The 20,339-nt window shown below is 42.1% G+C and overlaps 1 protein-coding gene across 2 annotated transcripts in view; it reads right to left on the bottom strand.

Moving 5' to 3' along the window:
- grik4 (glutamate receptor, ionotropic, kainate 4) overlaps window positions 1-20,339 on the bottom strand; it is a 225,614-nt gene that overhangs the window by 35,242 nt on the left and 170,033 nt on the right. For both annotated transcript variants that reach the window (XM_014213630.3, XM_014213632.3), the window contains exon 10: window positions 10,815-10,922. In XM_014213630.3, the coding sequence (XP_014069105.1) occupies window positions 10,815-10,922 (108 nt within the window). The remainder of the gene's footprint in view (window positions 1-10,814; window positions 10,923-20,339) is intronic.

Below are 20,339 nucleotides of genomic sequence, written 5' to 3'. Positions count from 1 at the left end.
TAAGCTGACAAGGTAAAAATCTGTAATTCTGCCCCTGAACAAGGCAGTTAACCCACTGTTCCCTGGTAGGCTATCATTGTAAATAAGAATTTGTTAAACTGACTTGTCTAGTTCAAATAAATAAAAATGGAGTGCCAGGTCTGCCTACGATAGCATTGCCATGCTCACTGAGTCTGTGCATAGTCAAAACTAATTTGGGGTCAGTCACAGTGTATTCTCTGTTTAAGGCCAAATAACATTCCAGTTTGTGCCGTTTTTGTTGATTCTTTCCTATGTGTCAATTAATTATATTTGTGTTTTCTCATGATTTGGTTGGGTTTAATAGTATTGCTGTTACCTCTCCCGATAGCAAGGCCATGCTCACCAAGTCTGTAAATTGTCAAAGCTTTTCTTAATTTTGGGTCAGTCACAGTTGTCCAAGTTTTAACTCTCTCACCACGGATGTGCTTTGTAGTGTTGACGCGTCTAACTCCTAATGTTGCATAATTCACCACTTTTGTGAATGCTTACCAATCTACTGACATACACAAATGTCAGAAGCATTCATTGAAATCACAGGAAAATTCAATCTACCTTTTGTAATATACCACAGACAATTCTATGAAACATTGAATTTCAAGCTATGAAGAAAAAAATGGTTAAGATTAGGATTGGGGGAGAGAAAGCTGGTCATATATCTGTACCAGGGAGAAACATCACCCCGAGCTTAGCCTAGAAACTTAAACAATCGACTGCACACGACAGTGAGAAAATGTGCGATCTTGAAGGTGTATCAAGTCATACCTGAGTTCGAATAGTATTCACTGCACTTGATTGAGTTTCCTTGGCACAATGGAATCAATGGCATAGTCCCAAAAGTGCAAACACCACCTATCCGGCACTCCAGGCAGGCTCAATCAAACGTACAAAGTACTTGAAAGAAAACATACACTATTTGAACCTGGGTCTAGTTCAAGGAGTTGTCACAACCCCCTCACAATACCCCCCATCATCCAGAAAATACAATTATGTGGTCCTGAGCCGATAGCGAACTGGCAGCTCAAATATACAGTGAGTATACAAAACAGAACACACGCTCTTTCCATGACATAGACTGACCAGATGAATGCAGGTGAAAGCTATGATCCCTTATTGATGTCACTTGCTAAATCCACTTCAATCAGTGTAGATGAAGGGGAGGAGACAGGTTAAAGAAGGATTTTTAAGCCTTGAGACAATTGAGACATGGATTGTGTATGTGTGCCATTCAGAGGGTGAATGCACAAGACACAATATTTAAGAGCCTTTGAATGGGGTATGGTAGTAGGTGCCATGCGCACCGGTTAGTGTGTCAAGAACCGCAACACTCAGTGGCGACCCGTCATTCAGGACAGGTGGGGCAGAGCCTGTTTTGAGCCCTACATTTTTTGCAACAAAAAAATATATATAATAAAAAACATTGTTTTAGGGGGGGCTTACCTGTTTTGCATGTTATTTTCGCATTAATATGTGTCACATATCAGTTTGCAAACAATGTAAAAAAAAAAAGGCAGCTCCAAAATGCAGGTTGGTAATGTTCTCTAGTTGCGCCATGATTAGCTCAGTGTTCTGTCACTCGTGGGGACAGTACAGTGGTTCTTCCTTCAAAAGTTGCGTCGTACTGAAGCACAGCTTGCAGGCTGCCGCAGAATTCTATGGCACGTTATTTAAGTGTCATCCATTGTTGCAATTAATGCTAGTTAGTGCTAGTTTGACCACCAGAGGGCATCTTTGAGAACATTTGACTGTTTTTAATATTGGCTGTACTAGAGAATTTAAAACCTTTTTTGTAAGAACATAGTATATGGGATTGATTTTAAGAAATGTAGCTTAATTAATATTATGGTGTTTCTATTCCAAGAATAAGGAAAAATGAAACCCTCAGGGGTTCTGTTAGGAAAATATGGCGCTGTACAACATGACCGGTCGGGAGTAGGCTACTAAGTGACTGCGAGTGAAGAGCAAAATAATCCTAACATTTCCACAACCTAATTGTAGGCTAACCAATACCCAAATGTATAAAAATCTAATTGATTTATCAAGACCAGTCCCTATGCTTGTCTCAGAGCAGCGTGAAATGGTGCTGAAATAGTTGACCACACAATTGGATGACTTTGGGTGTTCCAGTAAGCAACTATTTGTTGCCTTCATTAGGCTACTTTATTCCAATATTTCTGTCATTCAGTGATATTTATTCCCATAGTAATTTGTTATGGATCCATCCAGAAAACAATACATTTGGTGGACTCTGTAAGAGTCTATTATCCTGCTGCTAGCCCATCAAGGGTGGATGGCCTCTTTTGTATTCTTAAAATAACTCCAGCACAGAGAAGAGAAAGGACCCTTGAATAATTAAACATGTCGGTAAAATACTGTTAGACTTGGGGATTATGGTCACGGACAGTGCTATTCGCCTGTGCTACACCGAACGCGAATGCCCAGGAAAATGAACAGGTACAGTAGGCTACAATACTGTAAAGTTGGCCTAATAATGCTTAAATAAATCAACTGCTGGTCTTTACTGTATGCTGCACATTTTTACATTGTATTCCATTTCCAGCGAGACTATTCAAGCCATCGACTCACTGACGGTTGAAGATGATGAGTGATTGGCAAAGGCAATCTGGAATCTGCTGGCATCACGGCACAACATCAACATCACTCTCATCACAGTCAGAAGACAATTGAAGAAACTTGAGAGGACTTATGGAAAGGCTCTGTAAGACATTTTGTATTTATATATTACATTTTTTTCCAGAACATTAACCATGTGTGCTTTCTTGTTTTGTACTGTTCTGTAGTTTCGACCCAATGATTCGTCTGACAAACAAAGAACTTTGCGTGCTGCAGAACCAGGCCCAGGCATTGATCAAAGCTGGCGAGACATTCAATGACATCATCAAGAGATATGCTGGACCCTATGTCAGAGAGGTGTTTTTGGGACCACATTGTATCTATTGTCCTGCGAATAGCCCTTGTGAAAAACAAGTGTTTGAAAACATGTTTTCAAAATGCCTCCCGTTGTCCATCACTATCCTAAATAAAAACACAGCATATAAGGGGCTTTTATACAAATGTAATGCAGGGTTAATAATAATAATGATAATAATCGTTGGTTCACAGTTCAGAACTCATTAAGAGGCGGCTTCTAGCTTAAAAAAAATCTGCAGAGCTGGGAAGGTTGTATCCCCCATATATATACCATTTTATTGGTTGCAAGAATTTTGTATAATAATTTTTCGGAGTTTTGAACCCGGCATCGTTTTGCGTGTCAATTCATAAACCAAGTGCCATGGAATCGGTACATCGAAAATCTCTTCCCAACTATTTAGCAATCTATATGGCACAGCTGTCAATTTTTTGGTCCTTAAATTAAACTGGTATATATCTCCGTCAATGCCACGTGACTCTCCATCAATGATGAGTGACTCGCCGCCAATACCACCTAGCTCTGGACCAATGCATCAGCTGAATAATTTTACAATCACGGCTAAATCGATTTAATTAAGGGTTTCAGTTAGGAAAATATGGCGCTGTACAATGTGACCGGTTAGGAGTAGGCCTAAGCTACTAAGTAACTGTGAGTGAAAAGCAAAATAATCCTTCGATTTCCACATAAAAATCTAATTGATTTATAAAGACCAATCCCCATGCTCTGTCATTCAGTGATGTAATAATATTTTAAGATAATACACAACGCAGAAGACTAAAGGTCAAGAAGGAATTAATGATCAATGGAAATAGTGGTTTATCTGTAATAGGGAATTAATAATCAATGGGTCAGAGACATGGGAGGAATTTGTCTATACATTGAGCCTGAAACAGGATACTTGTAATCTGGCCATTGGCCCAATTTTACTGCAAGGAATTCTAATTTGTCAACTACAGGCTAGGGATGGGAGTTATAACTTACATCCTGTCCCTTTGTTTTGTGGAGAGAATCACTGAGGACAGGGGAAAATGAACATCTACCTCTCAGCATAACATCTACGATTTGTCCCCTTTGAATAAACCTATTTTTCTCCGCCTGATTTGCTTTGGGGGTCTGTGTTATTGATGAGTAACATCAACTACTAACAGTGATATTTATTCCCATAGTAATTCGTTATGGATCCATCCAGATGTGGTTAGAAAACATTGCATTTGGTGGGCTATGCAAAAGATATGGGACATGCCTCGCAAACATCTATTAATACTGTACATTTAAAGTCCCTAAACTCGGCAAGAGTTTATTGTCCTGGCTTCCAGCCTATCAAGGACACGTTGTTTGCAGAGTCCACAAACAGGAGGTGGAGTTCCAGAGCTCACAGGTGTGCCTGGCATGGATTGTGACTCCATCTCGTTCCTCACCCTCTTCAACGTGTCATTCTCCGCCTGACTCTCCACCAATGCCGCCTGACTCTCCACCAATGACAAGTGACTCTCCGCCAATACCACCTGGCTCTGGACCAATGCATCAACTGATTAATTTTACAATCAAGGCTAAAGGAAAGTATGGCGCTGTAGAACGGGACCGGTTGGGAGTAGGCCTAAACTACTAAGTGACTGCAAGTGAAGAGCAAAATAATCCTAACATTTTCAAATAAAAATCTGATTGATTTATCAAGACCAGTCCCCATCCTCTGTCATTCAGTGATATTTATCCCCTACTGTCCTGCTGATAGTTGAAATAAACTTCTGCATTTTGAAAGAGTATTTTTATCATTATTTTATTAACAAAAACATAAATACTGTACAGTATATGCTTTCGGTTGCATGAGGTTTGGAGTTAGAAATGTACAACTTTAGAGTACTTAATACATTGCAAGTTGAGGGAGATTTTTTTTTCTCACACCTACAGTAGCTGAGCTATTAGACTCTCCATTTGTAAAGGTTGAAGAGTCTATTGTCCTGCTAATAGCCCATCCTGGAAAAGTTGTTTGCAGAATTCACAGCCTGCTATGCTTGTGAAAAACAAAATGCCTCCAGCTGTCCATCACTACTGTAAATAAAAACACAGAATATCTAAGGGGCTTTTATATAATTATAATAATAATCGTTGGATAACAGATCGGCTCATAGAACTCATTAAGAGGCGGCTTCGATCTTGAATATAATCCTTGATTCAGACGGTTAAACCCATAGGTTTTAGGGCTGCAGTAGGTTAAAATAAACTGAAAATTGCGTGTCAATTCATAAACCACATGCCATGGAATCAGTACATCGAAAATCTCTTACCAACTATTTTGCAATCTATATGTCACAGCTGTAATTTTTTTTGGTCCTTAAATAAAACTGGTGTATATTTTTATTAATCACAATTTTCTTTAACCAATTTTGGTCTTTAACGCAGGGCTGACATACAAGTTCGTTACTTTTTCCCCCTTCCACTTGATAAAGGTTCCAATTGATGAAGTGTTTTTAACCACAATATTTGTTGTATTATTTGTTCTGTCTTTTCTGGTGGATTAAATAAAAAATAACGATATTTTGGAGATTATTTATTTTTCAAATAACCGAAAGTGAGCGGTTGTAATCTGAATAAAGGGGAAAACGCCATTCTTGAACATGGGGTGAGACATTCTTACTAATTTGTAAATAAAGCCAGTTTGTTATTTAGAATTATTTATTTCTGTTTTTAGAGGGAAAGAAACCAAAAGCACACTGTGCCTATTTTTCAAAAATCGTCAGTCCACATGTCAAGTGTAATTCCCCCATTGTATTTACCCAAGTTCTCTCTTAACTACAGGACCACCAACAGTTTTTTGTTGTTGTTGCCTGATGCAGGACTCTAGTGCCAGAGAAGAGAGACTCAGACTGAAAACGCCTCTATTAATTTACAAAAAGATTAGTCAATTTGTGCCACAGTTTAGACTACCGATAGTTACGATTTTTCACTCCTCCTTGTGATAGTGTGGTGCAATGACAGAATGCCATCATCTACCACTAACGGTCGCGGCATAAGTTCGTAACTTTTAAAGGAGGAACCACTGTACGTCACCGCCAAGTCTAAGGGTAGACCTCGAAAATTCAAGCCCCTTTGGGTGCTGCCATAGAGTTACATTAGAAGTGCCCATCCAAGAAGGCTCAAGGTCATTGGCCACAGATAAAATTACGTCAAATCACGTTATATCAACAGTAGCTTTGATTGGACTGATCATGTCAACATCATACCTTCAAAATCTTAGCTAGCAGTCATCATCATGAATCAAGTCGACAATCTACTGGCAAATCCTTTTAATCCTTTCCATATGAAGATAAATAATGAAGAGAAAGTATAGATAAAACGTATCGGTGCTCATCGGCCTTTGGACATAAACATCATACAACAAGTTGGAAATCGCAAATTCAACAATGAGTGGTTTAGAAGGAATCAGTGACAGTGGCTAACTGCAAGCATTGCAAAGCAATCACTAGCCTGCTATTCAGAGGAGTGGCTGTGTGGTCCCAAATCTGGGATTAAGTGTCTCTTTTCCAAGTTTAAACTGATAAACATTCAACATTGGCCATGCTGTCAATGAAGCATGATTTGTGCCGTGATCAAAACAACTGTTAACTCGGAACTGCGAAAACTTGACTTCAGTGAGTTCAAAACAACTGGGAATTCCATAAATCCAGAGAATGCCAGACTTTGATGACAAAATTTTCCACGAATGCCACCAAAATTTGCCCGCCATGCCACCTCCCTGTTCAAGTGAGCACAGCACAACAAGGTGAGTCCAAAAATATCTGCTGCATAAATGATGTAATATGCCAGGGAGATTTGTATACTCTAGTTAAGAAAGTAATACTAAGTGTATGTTGTGTAGTAAGCTGTTAGTAGCCCATGTGCCTCACCCTAATCCTTTGGTCTATTTACCCCTCTTAACTTTGCCTACTGTTCTGACTTGGTGGTGCACATGTAGCCTATAACCTGTTTTAGAGAAAATAAATAATTGAATATTGTAAGAGCTCTCGTTGTCTGCTTCTATGCCCCCTTTATTTATCCTACGGTTCTGACTTAGTGTACAGGGAAAACACTGTAAGAACGGCCCATGTTCTGAATTCTGTCGCTGTACATTTCAAAAGTGCTAAACAAATAGTTATATTGACAACGTCCATCCTAGCTCGCTCATTAATGTCTAAAACTAAATTATGGATTGCCTCTCATCCGCTTGTCATCCCCTTATGCCATAGTTTGTACTGTACATCTCAATTGTCATTAGAAATCACATTTGTTTAAGCAAGTCAGCCATATCAGCTATGTTTTTTTTAAAGACAGTAAATGAGGCTGAATGAAATGTTTCACTGACAGAAAATGCTCCGCTGATAGCCAGGTGTAGCAGTGTTAAGATGTTGGTACTGCTGTTGGGCCAGCGTTATGTAGGCCCTAACAGTTTGTGGGCACCGTTTGTCACCGTTACAGTGCAATTAATGTATTGTTTAGTGTTGTGTTGTGTAGTGGCTTTGCTGGCATGCATCCCACTTTACAATTAATTTTTTGCCCCACCAAGATTTACATGCTAAAATCGCCACTGGCAACACTGCTGGGTTTTTCACACTCAACAGTTTCCCGTATGTATCAAGAATGGTCCACCACATAAAAGACATCCAAGCAACTTGACACAACTGGGAGAAGCATTGGAGTCAACATGGGCCAGCATCCCTGTGAAATGCTTTCGACACCTTGTAGAGTCCATGCCCTGACGAATTGAGGCTGTTCTGAGGGAGACTCAATATTAGGAAGGTGTGCCTAATGTTTGGTATAATCAGTGTATAACCTTGTGTGTGCGTGGCAGTCTCAATTGGTGAGAGACTATAGAAATTTGGAAAATTGGTTGTGTGTGAAAGAGCGAGAAAGACAAATGTATCATTACCCTTGACCATCTTCTTAAGCTTGAGCAGGAAAATCGAATGACACTCTTCTCTCGCACTCTGCTCTCTCACATCTAAATGCCACCGTCTTACAATCCACTCTTAGGTATTGTTGTTTTGTAACAACGACATGTCTTGGCGCTAACGCCCTGTATGCCTGAAATCTTTCAAATACATTAGCTGGGCTTGATTGAGCATGACTGGCACAATGGAACCAATGAAAGAGTCTCAAAAGTGAAAAGCCTGCCCATCTGGCACTCCAAGTAGCCTGAAGCAAACATTTAAAGATGGAATTCGCAGTAGGGGGAAACAGCGCCACTCTCCGCCCCATGGTCGATGTTATTTTATTTATTTATTGACGAAGCAGAGGTGGGGAGCCTTGCACATCATGGTCAAAAAATGTGCAGTACATACAGTTAACTGACAAAATAAACCAACATACCGAGTGTCTTTATAGGGTGTTGGGCCACCACGAGCCAGAACAGCTTCAATGTGCCTTGGCATAGATTCTACAAGTGTCTGGAAGTCTTTTAGATAGATGCAACAACATTCTTCCACAAGAAATTCCATAATTTGGTGTTTTGTTGATGGTGGTGGAAAATGCTATCTCAGGCGCCACTCTAAAATATCCCATAAGTGTTCAATAGGGTTGAGATCTGGTGATTGAAAAGGCCATAGCATATGGTTTACTTAGTTTTCATGCTCATTAAACCGTTCAGTGACAGCTCGTGCCTGTGGATGGGGGCATTGTCATCCTATGAGGGCATAGCCATGGTAGCCAAGCATTTTTTACATGACCCTAAGCATGATGGATTGCTAATTGCTTAATTAACTCAGGAACCACACCTGTGTGGAAGCACCGGCTTTCAGTATACTTTGTTTCCTTTGCTTTGGCAGTTACCTGAATGCTGTCCGAGGGAATAAAAAACAGTGTTTGTTGTTTGCAGTAACTTCTTTGTTGTTGTAATATCGAAAATGGACGTGGCAGTTTCCCTATTAAAGATTCCAAGGTCTAAGTACTATTTACACTCTCTCTCCTAAAGAGGCCTGAGCCAGCCAATCAAAAATGACTTTAAAACAAATCAACTTAGAGCCGAGTCTCTATTATCTTCCCAGAGCAATCAGGAGTTCAAAAATATCACCTCGCCTAGTGGCACAGCAGAAGAGCTATCGCAGAGCTATCGCAGCCTTCCCTGTAGCTCAGTTGGTAGAGCATGGTGTTTGCAACGCCAGGGTTGTGGGTTCGATTCCCACGGGGGGCCAGCACAGAAAAAAAAAAAAATGTATGAAATTGTATGAAATGTATGCATTCACTACTGTAAGTCGCTCTGGATAAGAGCGTCTGCTAAATGACTAAAATGTAAATGCAGGTATTTCTTTTACTAACATTCAAAGGATGGATAAAACAAAAATCGGTAACAAAAAGAGTGATTACAACGTAACGTTAGTGGTCTGTGGAAGTGCAAAATCATAAAAAAAAAAAATAATTCAGATGGGAAAGATGTTTTCTGTATTACATCAGCTCTTGGAGGCACATAGGCCACAGGGATGGTGATGCGGAACTGTACTGGAATAGTCTGCAGGAGGGGTAGACCCACAGGTGTAGGAGGAATCCTCCTGGTGCCGCTCCGCACTGCAGCTGCCCAAGACTGCAACGTCTAGCCCACCCCCACCTGCAGAGATAAAACGTGACACAGCAATCACGGCTTGATGAATGAGTTGTGATAGCGACGAAATTGCTCTTCGGTGGCTTTTGAAAGTTGCCTGGACGATTCTATATCTAATGAAATTAACACGTAGCACCTCACATGGCCTGCCGTAATATTCTCTCTCTCTCTCCCTCGTCGTAACAACCGCCACACTGGTTACATATTTAATTGCTAAGCGTACAGCCTTATAGATAGTATCTAAACACCTGGGCCTACTAAGCACACCAGCGATACGCTTTTCTGAGTGTATATCGAGGATGAGACTGTATTTACATCAAGGAAGCCTTCAGAGTCGGGGCATATCAACATTTACATTTGAGTCATTTAGCAGATGCTCTTATCCAGAACGACTTACACGGAACCCAAACCGGCTGCGTGCGTGCGCCATCGTGCATACATTTATTTTGTCCCCCTATACCAAACGCGATCACGACACGTAGGTTAAAATATCAAAACAAACTCTGAACCAATTACATTAATTTGGGAACAGGTCGAAAAGCATTAAACATTTATGGCAATTTAGCTAGTTAGCTTGCACTAGCTAGCTAATTTGTCCTATTTAGCTAGCTTGCTGTTGCTAGCTAATTTGTCCTGGGATATAAACATCGAGTTGTTATTTTCCCTGAAATGCACAGGTCCTCTACTCCGACAATTAATCTACACATAACACGGTCAAACGAATTGTTTCTAGTCTTCTCTCCTCCTTCCGGGCCTTTTCATCTTTGAACTTATATGGTGATTGGCATCTAAACTTTCATAGTATTACCACACCGACCGGCAACACAGTTCGTCTTTCAATCACCCACGTGGGTATAACCAATGAGGAGATGGCACGTGGGTACCTGCTTCTATAAACCAATGATGAGATGGGAGAGGCAGGACTTGCAGCGCGATCTGTGTCAGAAATAGAAAGGAGTTCTATTTTAGCCCTTGGCAACGCAGACGCTCATTGATGTGCGCGAGCAGTGTGGGTGCCTCAAGACCAAGACATCAACTCTATGAATGGCAAGCACTATATGGTGAAATACCACCTCACGACACCTTATTGTCAACCACTCTCTATATCTAAACCAAGTGGGTGGTCCAGCACATGTCTGTCATTCGGAGTGTGACGGCGTGACACGGTGACATGATTTATTATGGTGAAATACCACGTCACTATACTTTAACATCTACCACTCTCTCCATTCTAAACCAAGTGGAGTGTCCAGAACGTGTGTCATTGGGAATGTGTTGCTGTGACGGTTCACTCACCAGAATAGTGGTGATAGTGAGGGTGGTGTTGAAGAGAGTGTCGGTCACGTTGATTAATGGAAGCTTCCTCTCCATGGACAGGCCCTGCTCTGAGTGCCACTGGCCAATCTGCAAGGGGGATATGGATACACACAGGGACACGCCAACGCACACGCACAGACACACACAGAGAAAACAACTGTTAGAGAGTTAATCAAAGGGCTAGGAAGCAAGCAGCCTATCAAACTAGGCAAACAGACAATACTCTTTCTTCTGAGCTGAAACCAGTTTGAGAAGACACTCAGTCATCGTGCCCTTCCCAAGGTCACCCTTAAAAGGGGGAGATAGCGAACTAGAGAGGGAGAGAAAAGGGCGAGAGAGATGAAGCACAAAGACACATCCTTGAAGAAATACATTGGGGCATGTGTTCAATCAGGAGACAACAGAATGCTTTCATTAGCTCAATTACACCAAATTCTCTGAAGCGAGCCAATGTCCTCATTACCATTAGAGCTTGGCTGGCGCTCCTCCACCACTTCTCCTTGCACTCCTCCAGCAGGGCCTTGTATGGTCATCCCATCCTGCCTGTCCTCACCTCAACACGCATGTCACTCAGTGGCGGTGCTACATCATGCCTAACTTTTAATTTGCATTGTAATTGCAAAGCAGTATGGTTCATTGGGCTCTCTGATTAATTCCTTTTGTTGAGGTATTGGTTAATTTATCATCCCCTACCAATCAATCCCTGGCTGGTGAGTGGCTGGCTGCATTAGAGTGGCTGCGTGCGTGTGTGTGTATCAAGTTGTGCATATGCGTCAGGGCACAACAGCAGTGGGGTCTAAATGGATTGTTTGACTATGTAGTTATTACATTTCACTGTCACAAGGCAATGAGAGGAATGGAAGAATCTTTTTTTGATTAGTTGAGTATCTGGAGCATCAGCATTTGTGGGTTCGATTACAGGACCAAATGGCCAGAAACAAAGACTTTCTTCTGAAACTTGTTAGTCTATTCTTGTTCTGAGAAATGAAGGCTATTCCATGTGAGAAATTGCCAAGAAACTGAAGATCTCGTACAATGCTATGTACTACTCCCTTCACAGAACAGAGCAAACTGGATCTAACCAGAATGGAAAGAGGAGTGGGAGGCTCCGGTGCACAACTGAGCAAGAGGACAAGTACATTAGAGTGTCTAGTTTGAGAAACAGACGCCTCACAAGTCCTCAATTGGCAGCATCATTAAATAGTACCCGCAAAACACCAGTCTCAACGTCAACAGTGAAGAGGTGACTCCGGGATGCTGGCGTTCTAGGCAGAGTTGTAAAGAAAAAGCCATATCTCAGACTGGCCAATAAAAAGAAAAGATTAAGATGGGCAAAAGAACACAGCCACTGGACAGAGGAACTCTGTTAATTTCTAAGTGACCCCAAACTTTTGAACGGTATTGTATGTACACCATGATCAGATCATTAGGCTTGTGTGTGTTTTGTAAGTGTGTGTTTAAAGTGTGTGTTTATGGTTAGGTGTGCAGTCTCACTTGTGTCTCATCTCTACAGTATTTGTGCAAGCTGCTGTGCACTGCATTCCCTATTGTCAAAGCTAGCTGAGTTGAGCAGAGGGCCACTCTCAGAGCAGTTCCTCCCTTTTGGCGGATGCCTGGGAACTCTTGCTGATCTGAGCCTCCCACACATCCACGCACTCGCACAAATGAACACACACACACACACACACACACACACACACACACACACACACACACACACACACACACACACACACACACACACACACACACACACACACACACACACACACACACACACACACACACACACACACACACGTACTCAGCCCCTCTGTTTCTGTCCCGACAGCCTGCGGTGCCTCCACGTTACCCGTCCTTACCCGTCTGCCCTTCTTCTCACTCCCCTCTGCAGCCCGCCCGTGCCTGGTGGTGCATTGTTGAACCGCTGCCTTCCACAGCCATCCACCACGACTCTCTACAGGGGAGATGCACTTGACAACTGATTGCACAAGCTGATTGCTGAACAACGTTCCGATAGATCCCAGCAATGTGCACACGTTATTCTCCTCCTCTCCCTCCCCCGCCCAAACTCCCGGAAGCCGTCGGCAGCTAGTGCAGTGTTGTTATACCCCTGTTTGTATTCAATTTCTGCATGAGAAGAATGGTAAACTTTCAAATGGAATCTCTGATTATGATAAGCGCGTAGAAAGGATTGGTGGCAATTTAGATTTGAAAGAAACAATATGGAAACATTTCTTAGTCAAGTGACGTTCAAAGACTTGAAATATTGTGAATCTCCAAAAGTGCAACGATGAATCGTTGAATATCTACATGTGTTGTATGAATCACCTTAGATTACAAAGTCGTTCTATGATATGAATCAATGTTTCACAAGTAGATGCCAGTTGATTCCAGATTATTCATAATATGTTACAGTTCATATAAGGAATTCATTAGGCCCCAATCCATGTATTTCACATGACTGGGAGTACAGATATGCATCTGTTGGTCACAGATACCTTAAAAAGAAGATAGGGGCATGGATAAGAAAAACAGCCAGTATCTGGTGGGACCACTATTTGCCTCATGCAGCGCGACACATCTCCTTCACATAGAGTTGATCAGGCTGTTGATTGTGCCTAGAAGAAGTACAGCATCCCGGAGTCGCCTCTTCACTGTTGACGTTGACTGGTGTTTTGCGGGTACTATTTAATGAAGTTGCCAGTTAAGGACTTGTGAGGCGACTGTTTCTCAAACTAGACACTAATGTACTTGTCCTCTTGCTCAGTTGTGCACCAGGGCCTCCCACTCCCCTTTCTATTCTGGTTAGAGCCAGTTTGCTCTGTTCTGTGAAGGGAGTATTACACAGCGTTGTACGAGATCTTCAGTTTCTTGGCAATTTCTCACATGGAATAGCCTTCATTTCTCAGAACAAGAGTAGACTGATGAGTTGCAGAAGAAAGTCTTTGTTTCTGGCCATTTTGAGCCTGTAATCGAACCCACAAATGCTGATGCTCCAGATACTCAACTAGTCTAAAGAAGGTCAGTTTTATTGCTTCTTAATCAGGATAGTCATACAATAGTCATTTAGAACATTAACAATGTCTACACTGTATTTCTGATCAATTTGATGCTATTTTAATGTACAAAAATTGTGCTTTTCTTTCAAAAACAAGGACATTTCTAAGTGACCCCTAACTTTCGAACGGTAGTGTACATATAAAGGCCTAGGCTATAATGTGTCAGTCAGTCAAATATAGGCGGTATAATGGCTAAGATTGTTCCATTCGGGCCTCCCGGGTGGTGCAGTGGTCTAAGGCACTGCATCGCAGTGCTAGCTGTGCCACCAGAGATTCTGGGTTCAAGCCCAGGCTCTGCCGCAGCCGGCCGCGACCGGGAGGCTCATGGGGCGAAGCACAATTGGCCCAGCGTTGTCCGGGTTAGGGAGGGTTTGGCCGGCAGGGATATCCTTGCCTCCTCGCGCATTAGCGACTCCTGTGGCAGGCCGGGCGCAGTGCACGCTGACCAGGTCACTAGGTGTATGGTGTTTCCTCCGACACATTGGTGCGGCTGGCTTCCGGGTTGGATGTGCGTTGTGTCAAGAAGCAGTGTGGCTTGGTTGGGTTGTGTTTCGGAGGACGCATGGCTCTCGACCTTCGCCTCTCCCGAGTCCGTACGGGAGTTGCAGCAATGAGACAAGACAGTAACTACTACCAATTGGGGAGAAAAAGGGGTAAAATAATAATTAAAAAAAGAAGGCCAGCTTTATTGCTTCTTTAATCAGAACAACAGTTTTCAGGGTTTTCTAATGATCAATTAGCCTTTAAAAATGATAAACTTGGATTAGCTAACACAATGTGCCATTGGAACACAGGAGTGGTGGTTGCTGATAATGGGCCTCTGTATGCCTATGTAGATATTCCATGAAAAATCAGCCGTTTCCAGCTACAATAGTCATTTACAACATTAACAATGTCTATTAACCTCTTAACGCACGCCAAGGATAGGGGGCACTACAGCGAATTTTGAAAAAAATACGTGCCCATTTTAAACGGCCTCCTACTCAAACTCAGAAGCTAGGATATGCATATAATTAGTAGATGTGGATAGAAAACACCCTAACGTTTCTAAAACTGTTTGAATGGTGTCTGTGAGTATAACAGAACTCATATGGCAGTCAAAACCCCGAGACAGATCCTAACAGGAAGTGGAAATCTGATTTGTGGACTCACCTTCAGCACTTTGCCTATAAAACACACCGTGAGTTAGGATTCATTCAGCACTTCCTAAGGCTTCCACTAGATGTCACCAGTCTTTACAAAGTGGTTTGAGTCTTCTATGGTACAAACTGACCCAAAGAGAGGCTGTGGAACTTGGTCACAGGGGGAGGGCCATTACCATTATGACGTGGGCGCCCCTGTCTACCCTCCCCTTTCGAAACGTTTAGTAAGACAATGCAATCGTCCCCCTTGAATATTATTGAAGCTCTGGTTGAAAAAGGCCCTAAAGATTTATGTTATACAATGTTTGACATGTTTGAACGAACTTAAATATATATTTTTTGCACATTCGTGACGACAAGTCCCGCGCACTACGGTACATTTTGAGTAGCCTTCGGAACGCGCTAACATGAAGAAGCTATTGGGACATAAATTATTCACTTTTTCGAACAAAACTACATTTGTTGTGGACCTGGGATTCCTGGAAGTGCCTTCTGATGATCTTCATCAGGTAAGGGAATATTTACAATAGTATACAAGAGTAGATTTGATATTAGATTGTTCCACGATGGCGCTAACCTGTATCGCCTAGCCTATTTTTCTGAGCATAGCATCCCCTTTTATTGCAAAGTGTGATTTCCCAGTAAAGTTATTTTTAAATCTGGCAATGCGGGTGCATTCACGAGATGTTAATCTATAATTCTTTGAATGACAATATTACATTTTAAAAATGTTTTCGAATAGTAATTTACTAAATTGTAGCGCTGATTCACCGGATGCATTTGAGGGAAAATATTTTCTCAACGTCACGCGCCGATGTAAAATGCTGTTTTTATATATAAATATGAACTTTATCGAACAAAAGAATGCATGTATTGTGTAACATGATGTCCTAGGAGTGTCATCTGATGAAGATTGTCAAAGGTTAGTGCTGCATTTAGCTGTGTTTTGGTTATTTGTGACGCATGTGGTTGGTCGGAAAATCGCGATGTGGCTACTTTGACGATGTACTCCTCTAACATAATCTAATGTTTTGCTTTTGCTGTAAAGCCTTTTTGAAATCGGACAACGTGGTTCGATTCAGGAGAGATGTATCTATAAAACGGTATAAAATAGTCCTATGTTTGAAAAAAAAAAAAATTTAAATTTCGTTATGGTTCGGTTATGAATATGGCGATATGATTTTTCGCTGGATGTTGATCCCGCATGCGGGACGAGCGCTTTAAAACAATGTCACTGTATTTCTGATCAATTTTATGTTATTTTAATGGATAACAAAAGTGCTTTTCTTTCAAAAAGTGACCCCAAACTTTTGAACGGTAGTGTATATCTAGTGTGCCTATGAGACAGAATTGGTTTGTTGAACTACCTTATGCTTTAATTAGACGCCTTGCCTGATACCTGAAGACTGATGTAAGCTCCCAGAGCTAATGCCAGTGGGTTAACACAACCTTAAGTTATGGTTCTTTAGCTATTCGGTCAAACTTTGACAATTTGATACTTATCCAAACAATCTGTCATTTGAAACAGTTCAATGTCCTCACTCCTCCATACTCCCTGTCTGACTGTATCAATACCTTTGAGTGGCACTAAAAACAGTCGTTTCAACAATCCAGAGCATGACATGAGGACCGGCCAAGGTAAATGGGAGTAATTGTCTAAGTGGCACCCATATCCTGCTAATTAAAATGAAGTATGATGAATCGGAGGTGTAATCAATGTCTTTCATTCCTCTTCACAGACAGGTACATATAATATCAGCATCAAACGATATGTTATTTTCCTAGTAGCTCCTTTGTCACACGGTGTTACAACTCTTCTGGCCTTGAGTGTGTTGCAAGAACATTTCCCAGAGATTGAGAGAGAGTGTTGATCATTACGTCGATCGATCTTACCGAAGCACAATATGGTGGTCACTCAATCCCCGTACTGCTTCTATACGCCACCTGAAGTGGAATCAGAACCCTTAAAAACCCTTAAAAAAAACTACAATTAAAATACAGTGATTAAGCAAAGCGGTCCAAATTGAGTTCTCGCAACCCTTTTTCCTACGTTCTGATATGTTGCACATGTTGACCGTAGCATAATAGTCCTACTGCACAGCTATACTTCCCTTTCAACTGCTAATCGAGCTAACTGCCTCTCTACACCTGCATGTGTAATTCCGGTTGAGCCGTTCGGGCCTTCTTTTCTCCACTGACTCCTCAGGAGAAGTGTGAACTGAGAGAGCAAGAGAGAGAGAGAGAGAGAGGGAGAGTGTAATGTTTACTGTTAATTCTTATTGTTTATTTGACTTTTTCTTATTATCTAGTTCACTTTGACAATGTTAACAGACGTTTCCCATGCCAATAAAGCCCTTAAATTGAATTGAATTGAGAGAGAGAGAAAGGAGATTAGTGTCCTAGCCAGGAGTGGCAGTCATTTACTTAGGAACCAGAGCAGAGTGCAGAGAGAAAGGAAGAGAACAAATCAATGGAAAGGTGTGAGGAGAAGAGGAAGAGAGCAGGGAAGCAGAGTGGAGCATGTGAAGGATTACCCCAGGCTCACTCTGGCACCTGAAATTACAGCGTATTGGCCCAAGATAAGGGCCCTCGCTCAAGGGAAAGAAACCGTTCCTAGATTTCACTTTGAAAGACACAGCATATCCATTAGGACATTGCAAGCAGGGCTGTGTTCTGACAAATGCCTACATTATGCTATGGTGCTACTGCTACGCTACCAGTATCTTGTAGGGTAATGTAGACTCCAAGCCTTCGCGCTCTAGCTAAAGGATTTGGGTTATGATGGTGGATAAGGACTGTGTGTGTGTCTGTGTGTGTTCATTAGGCACGAAACAGAACGAGAGGTACTATGTGAACTTGTCTAGTAAGAAACGTGTGTCCAGTAAGAACAGCGGTGTAAAGTAAGTAAAAATACTTTAAAGAACTACTACATTCCTAAAGAAAATAATGTACTTTTTACTCCATACATTTTCCCTGACACCCAAAAGTACTCGTTACATTTTGAATGCTTAGCAGGACAGGAAAATGGTCCAATTCACACACTTATCAAGAGAACATCCCTGGTCATCCCTACTGCCTCTGATCTGGCGGACTAACTAAACATGAATGCTGTGCCCCTGGCTAGCCGTACATTTAAAAAACAAGATAATTGTGCTGTCTGGTTTGCTTAATATAAGGAATTTGAAATGATTTACTCTTTTACTTTTGATACTTAAGTCTATTTAAAACCAAATACTTTTAGACTTTTACTTAAATACTATTTTACTGGGTGACATTCACTTTACTTGAGTCATTTTCTATTAAGGTATCTTTACTTTTACTCAAGTATGAGAATTGGGTACTTTTTCAACCACTGAGTAAGAAATACTTGGTACGGTGTTCCCTATTGAACAGGTCCCAAGTGTGCCTGTAGTACTGCATCTCTCCAGGAGCAAAAGATGGTGGATCACTGCATAAATAAACGCTGCCTCGCTAACACAGAGATGTACACTTTGCTTTGCATAATGAAGATGGCTCCATATGAAAATAGCGCAAGGCACACAAAGACAATGTTATCTCAAAAACCATTAGTGGAAATGTATGCTATAGAGAATAAAGACCTTCTACGTGTGTGTGCGTGCGGCTGACTTGGTTTTGTTATATTTCCGCTCTAGTAATGACCACACCAGTCAAGGAAAGGCCAGCCCAAAAGGTCAGGCTCGTTTATGTGCTTTCACGACGTGACCTTTCAATACAATCAAAATTTCAATTTGCACCGCCTACTAGGCGAACAAAAACATTTCTTGTTAGTTCCACGATGCAAAAGACAGTTTCCCACATTCATTATTTGGCATTATTGGTGTGGTGGCCGCGGCGTCACGTTCTCTGTTGGTATAACGAGCACGAGCGCTGGTTTGAGAGAGGGAGCCGAACAGCCGCCTGAGCACTTCAGAGCGCACCTCTGAGCCACAGGCCATTCCCCTTTTCACACACACACACACACACACACACACACACACACACACACACACACACACACACACACACACACACACACACACACACACACACACACACACACACACACACACACAATGCCCACACACGCACACGCACGATGCCCTCCCAAACACTGTCCCTTAAAAACCACAGACCCCAAACAGCTGATTGTTCCGCAAACGTCTCTTTCTCTGGATCCATTCTTGGGCCACACAGCAGCAGGGAATGGATAGGGACCAGGTCTTAGTTGGAGACAGAGGTTAAATAAAGTGCTACAGGATGCAGCAGACTGAGGGGATCAACATTGCTGAGGGTCCCTGCTTCTCATGGGAGCATGTTGTATGATCTTCTAGTGGAGGAAACACTAGTACCGGGCCACACACACACCTGTCTATGTAACGGCTATACTGCTATGCCTCTATTAGTGTGGCTTGCTGCTAAGCCCTGGCTCCTAATAGGACTGCACAATATAACAGACAGACAGCAACACACACATGCATGCGCAGGGCGCACATACGCATACACACTCACACACCCACCCACACACATACACAAAGTCTCAGTCAGCCTTGAAATCCGCTAAGGCTGGGGGATCTTGCAAAACAGCTCATCCATTCTGCTTTTGATCTATTCCCCATCTCCAATCTGCCTACAAACTGACAAAAACAAAATAGGAACGAACATGATGTCTCAGAGAGACCGAGCCAGAGAGGGAAAGGGGGAGAAACGGGCCAGATAGACACATAGGACACTGTGAGTGTGGTCCAAAACTTGCACTGTAATCTGCATTAAAACCATGTTCACTCAGAGACAGCTAGCAGACAGCTTAATTACAGTTAGCAAAAAACACACAGGAAAATCACAGAGCTATACAGTCAGACTTAATCTTTAATCTCTGAAATCAGAATCAAAGGACGTGAATGAAAGCGTCTGCAGAATCTCTTTTCAGGAAACATATGCTGTTCTCAAAGCCAACACTGACCCCCAGGAAGCACTTTCAGCTCCATCACAATTACTCTGGAAAAGACGAGAGAGGGAGCGAGAGAGACAGAGCAAGTAGGGATAGAGAGGGAGAGAGGGATAACTCTGCCCTCACGTCAGAGGGGAAGAAAGAAAGAGGAGCTAGAGGAACAGGAGCGATCTCATTAGCTGGGCAAAGACCTTGTCAGATGATGACATTCAGCTGGAGGAAAGTGCCTTCTCTTTCTTTGAGCTGGAAAGTAGTGAATGTGAGTGGATAAAGGATTACTTTGTGTGGTATGTGGTCAAACTGGGTGTGGAGATGGACTCCTCAAGGGCCAATGAGTGGCTGTGCCTGGGTA

This window comes from Salmo salar, chromosome 09, assembly GCF_965601325.2.
Source record: "Salmo salar chromosome 09, fSalSal1, whole genome shotgun sequence".
In the NCBI taxonomy this organism is placed as follows: Eukaryota; Metazoa; Chordata; class Actinopteri; order Salmoniformes; family Salmonidae; genus Salmo; species Salmo salar.
The sequence above is the reverse complement of the archived record's forward strand: the minus strand, read 5'-3'. Positions and strand labels throughout refer to the sequence as shown.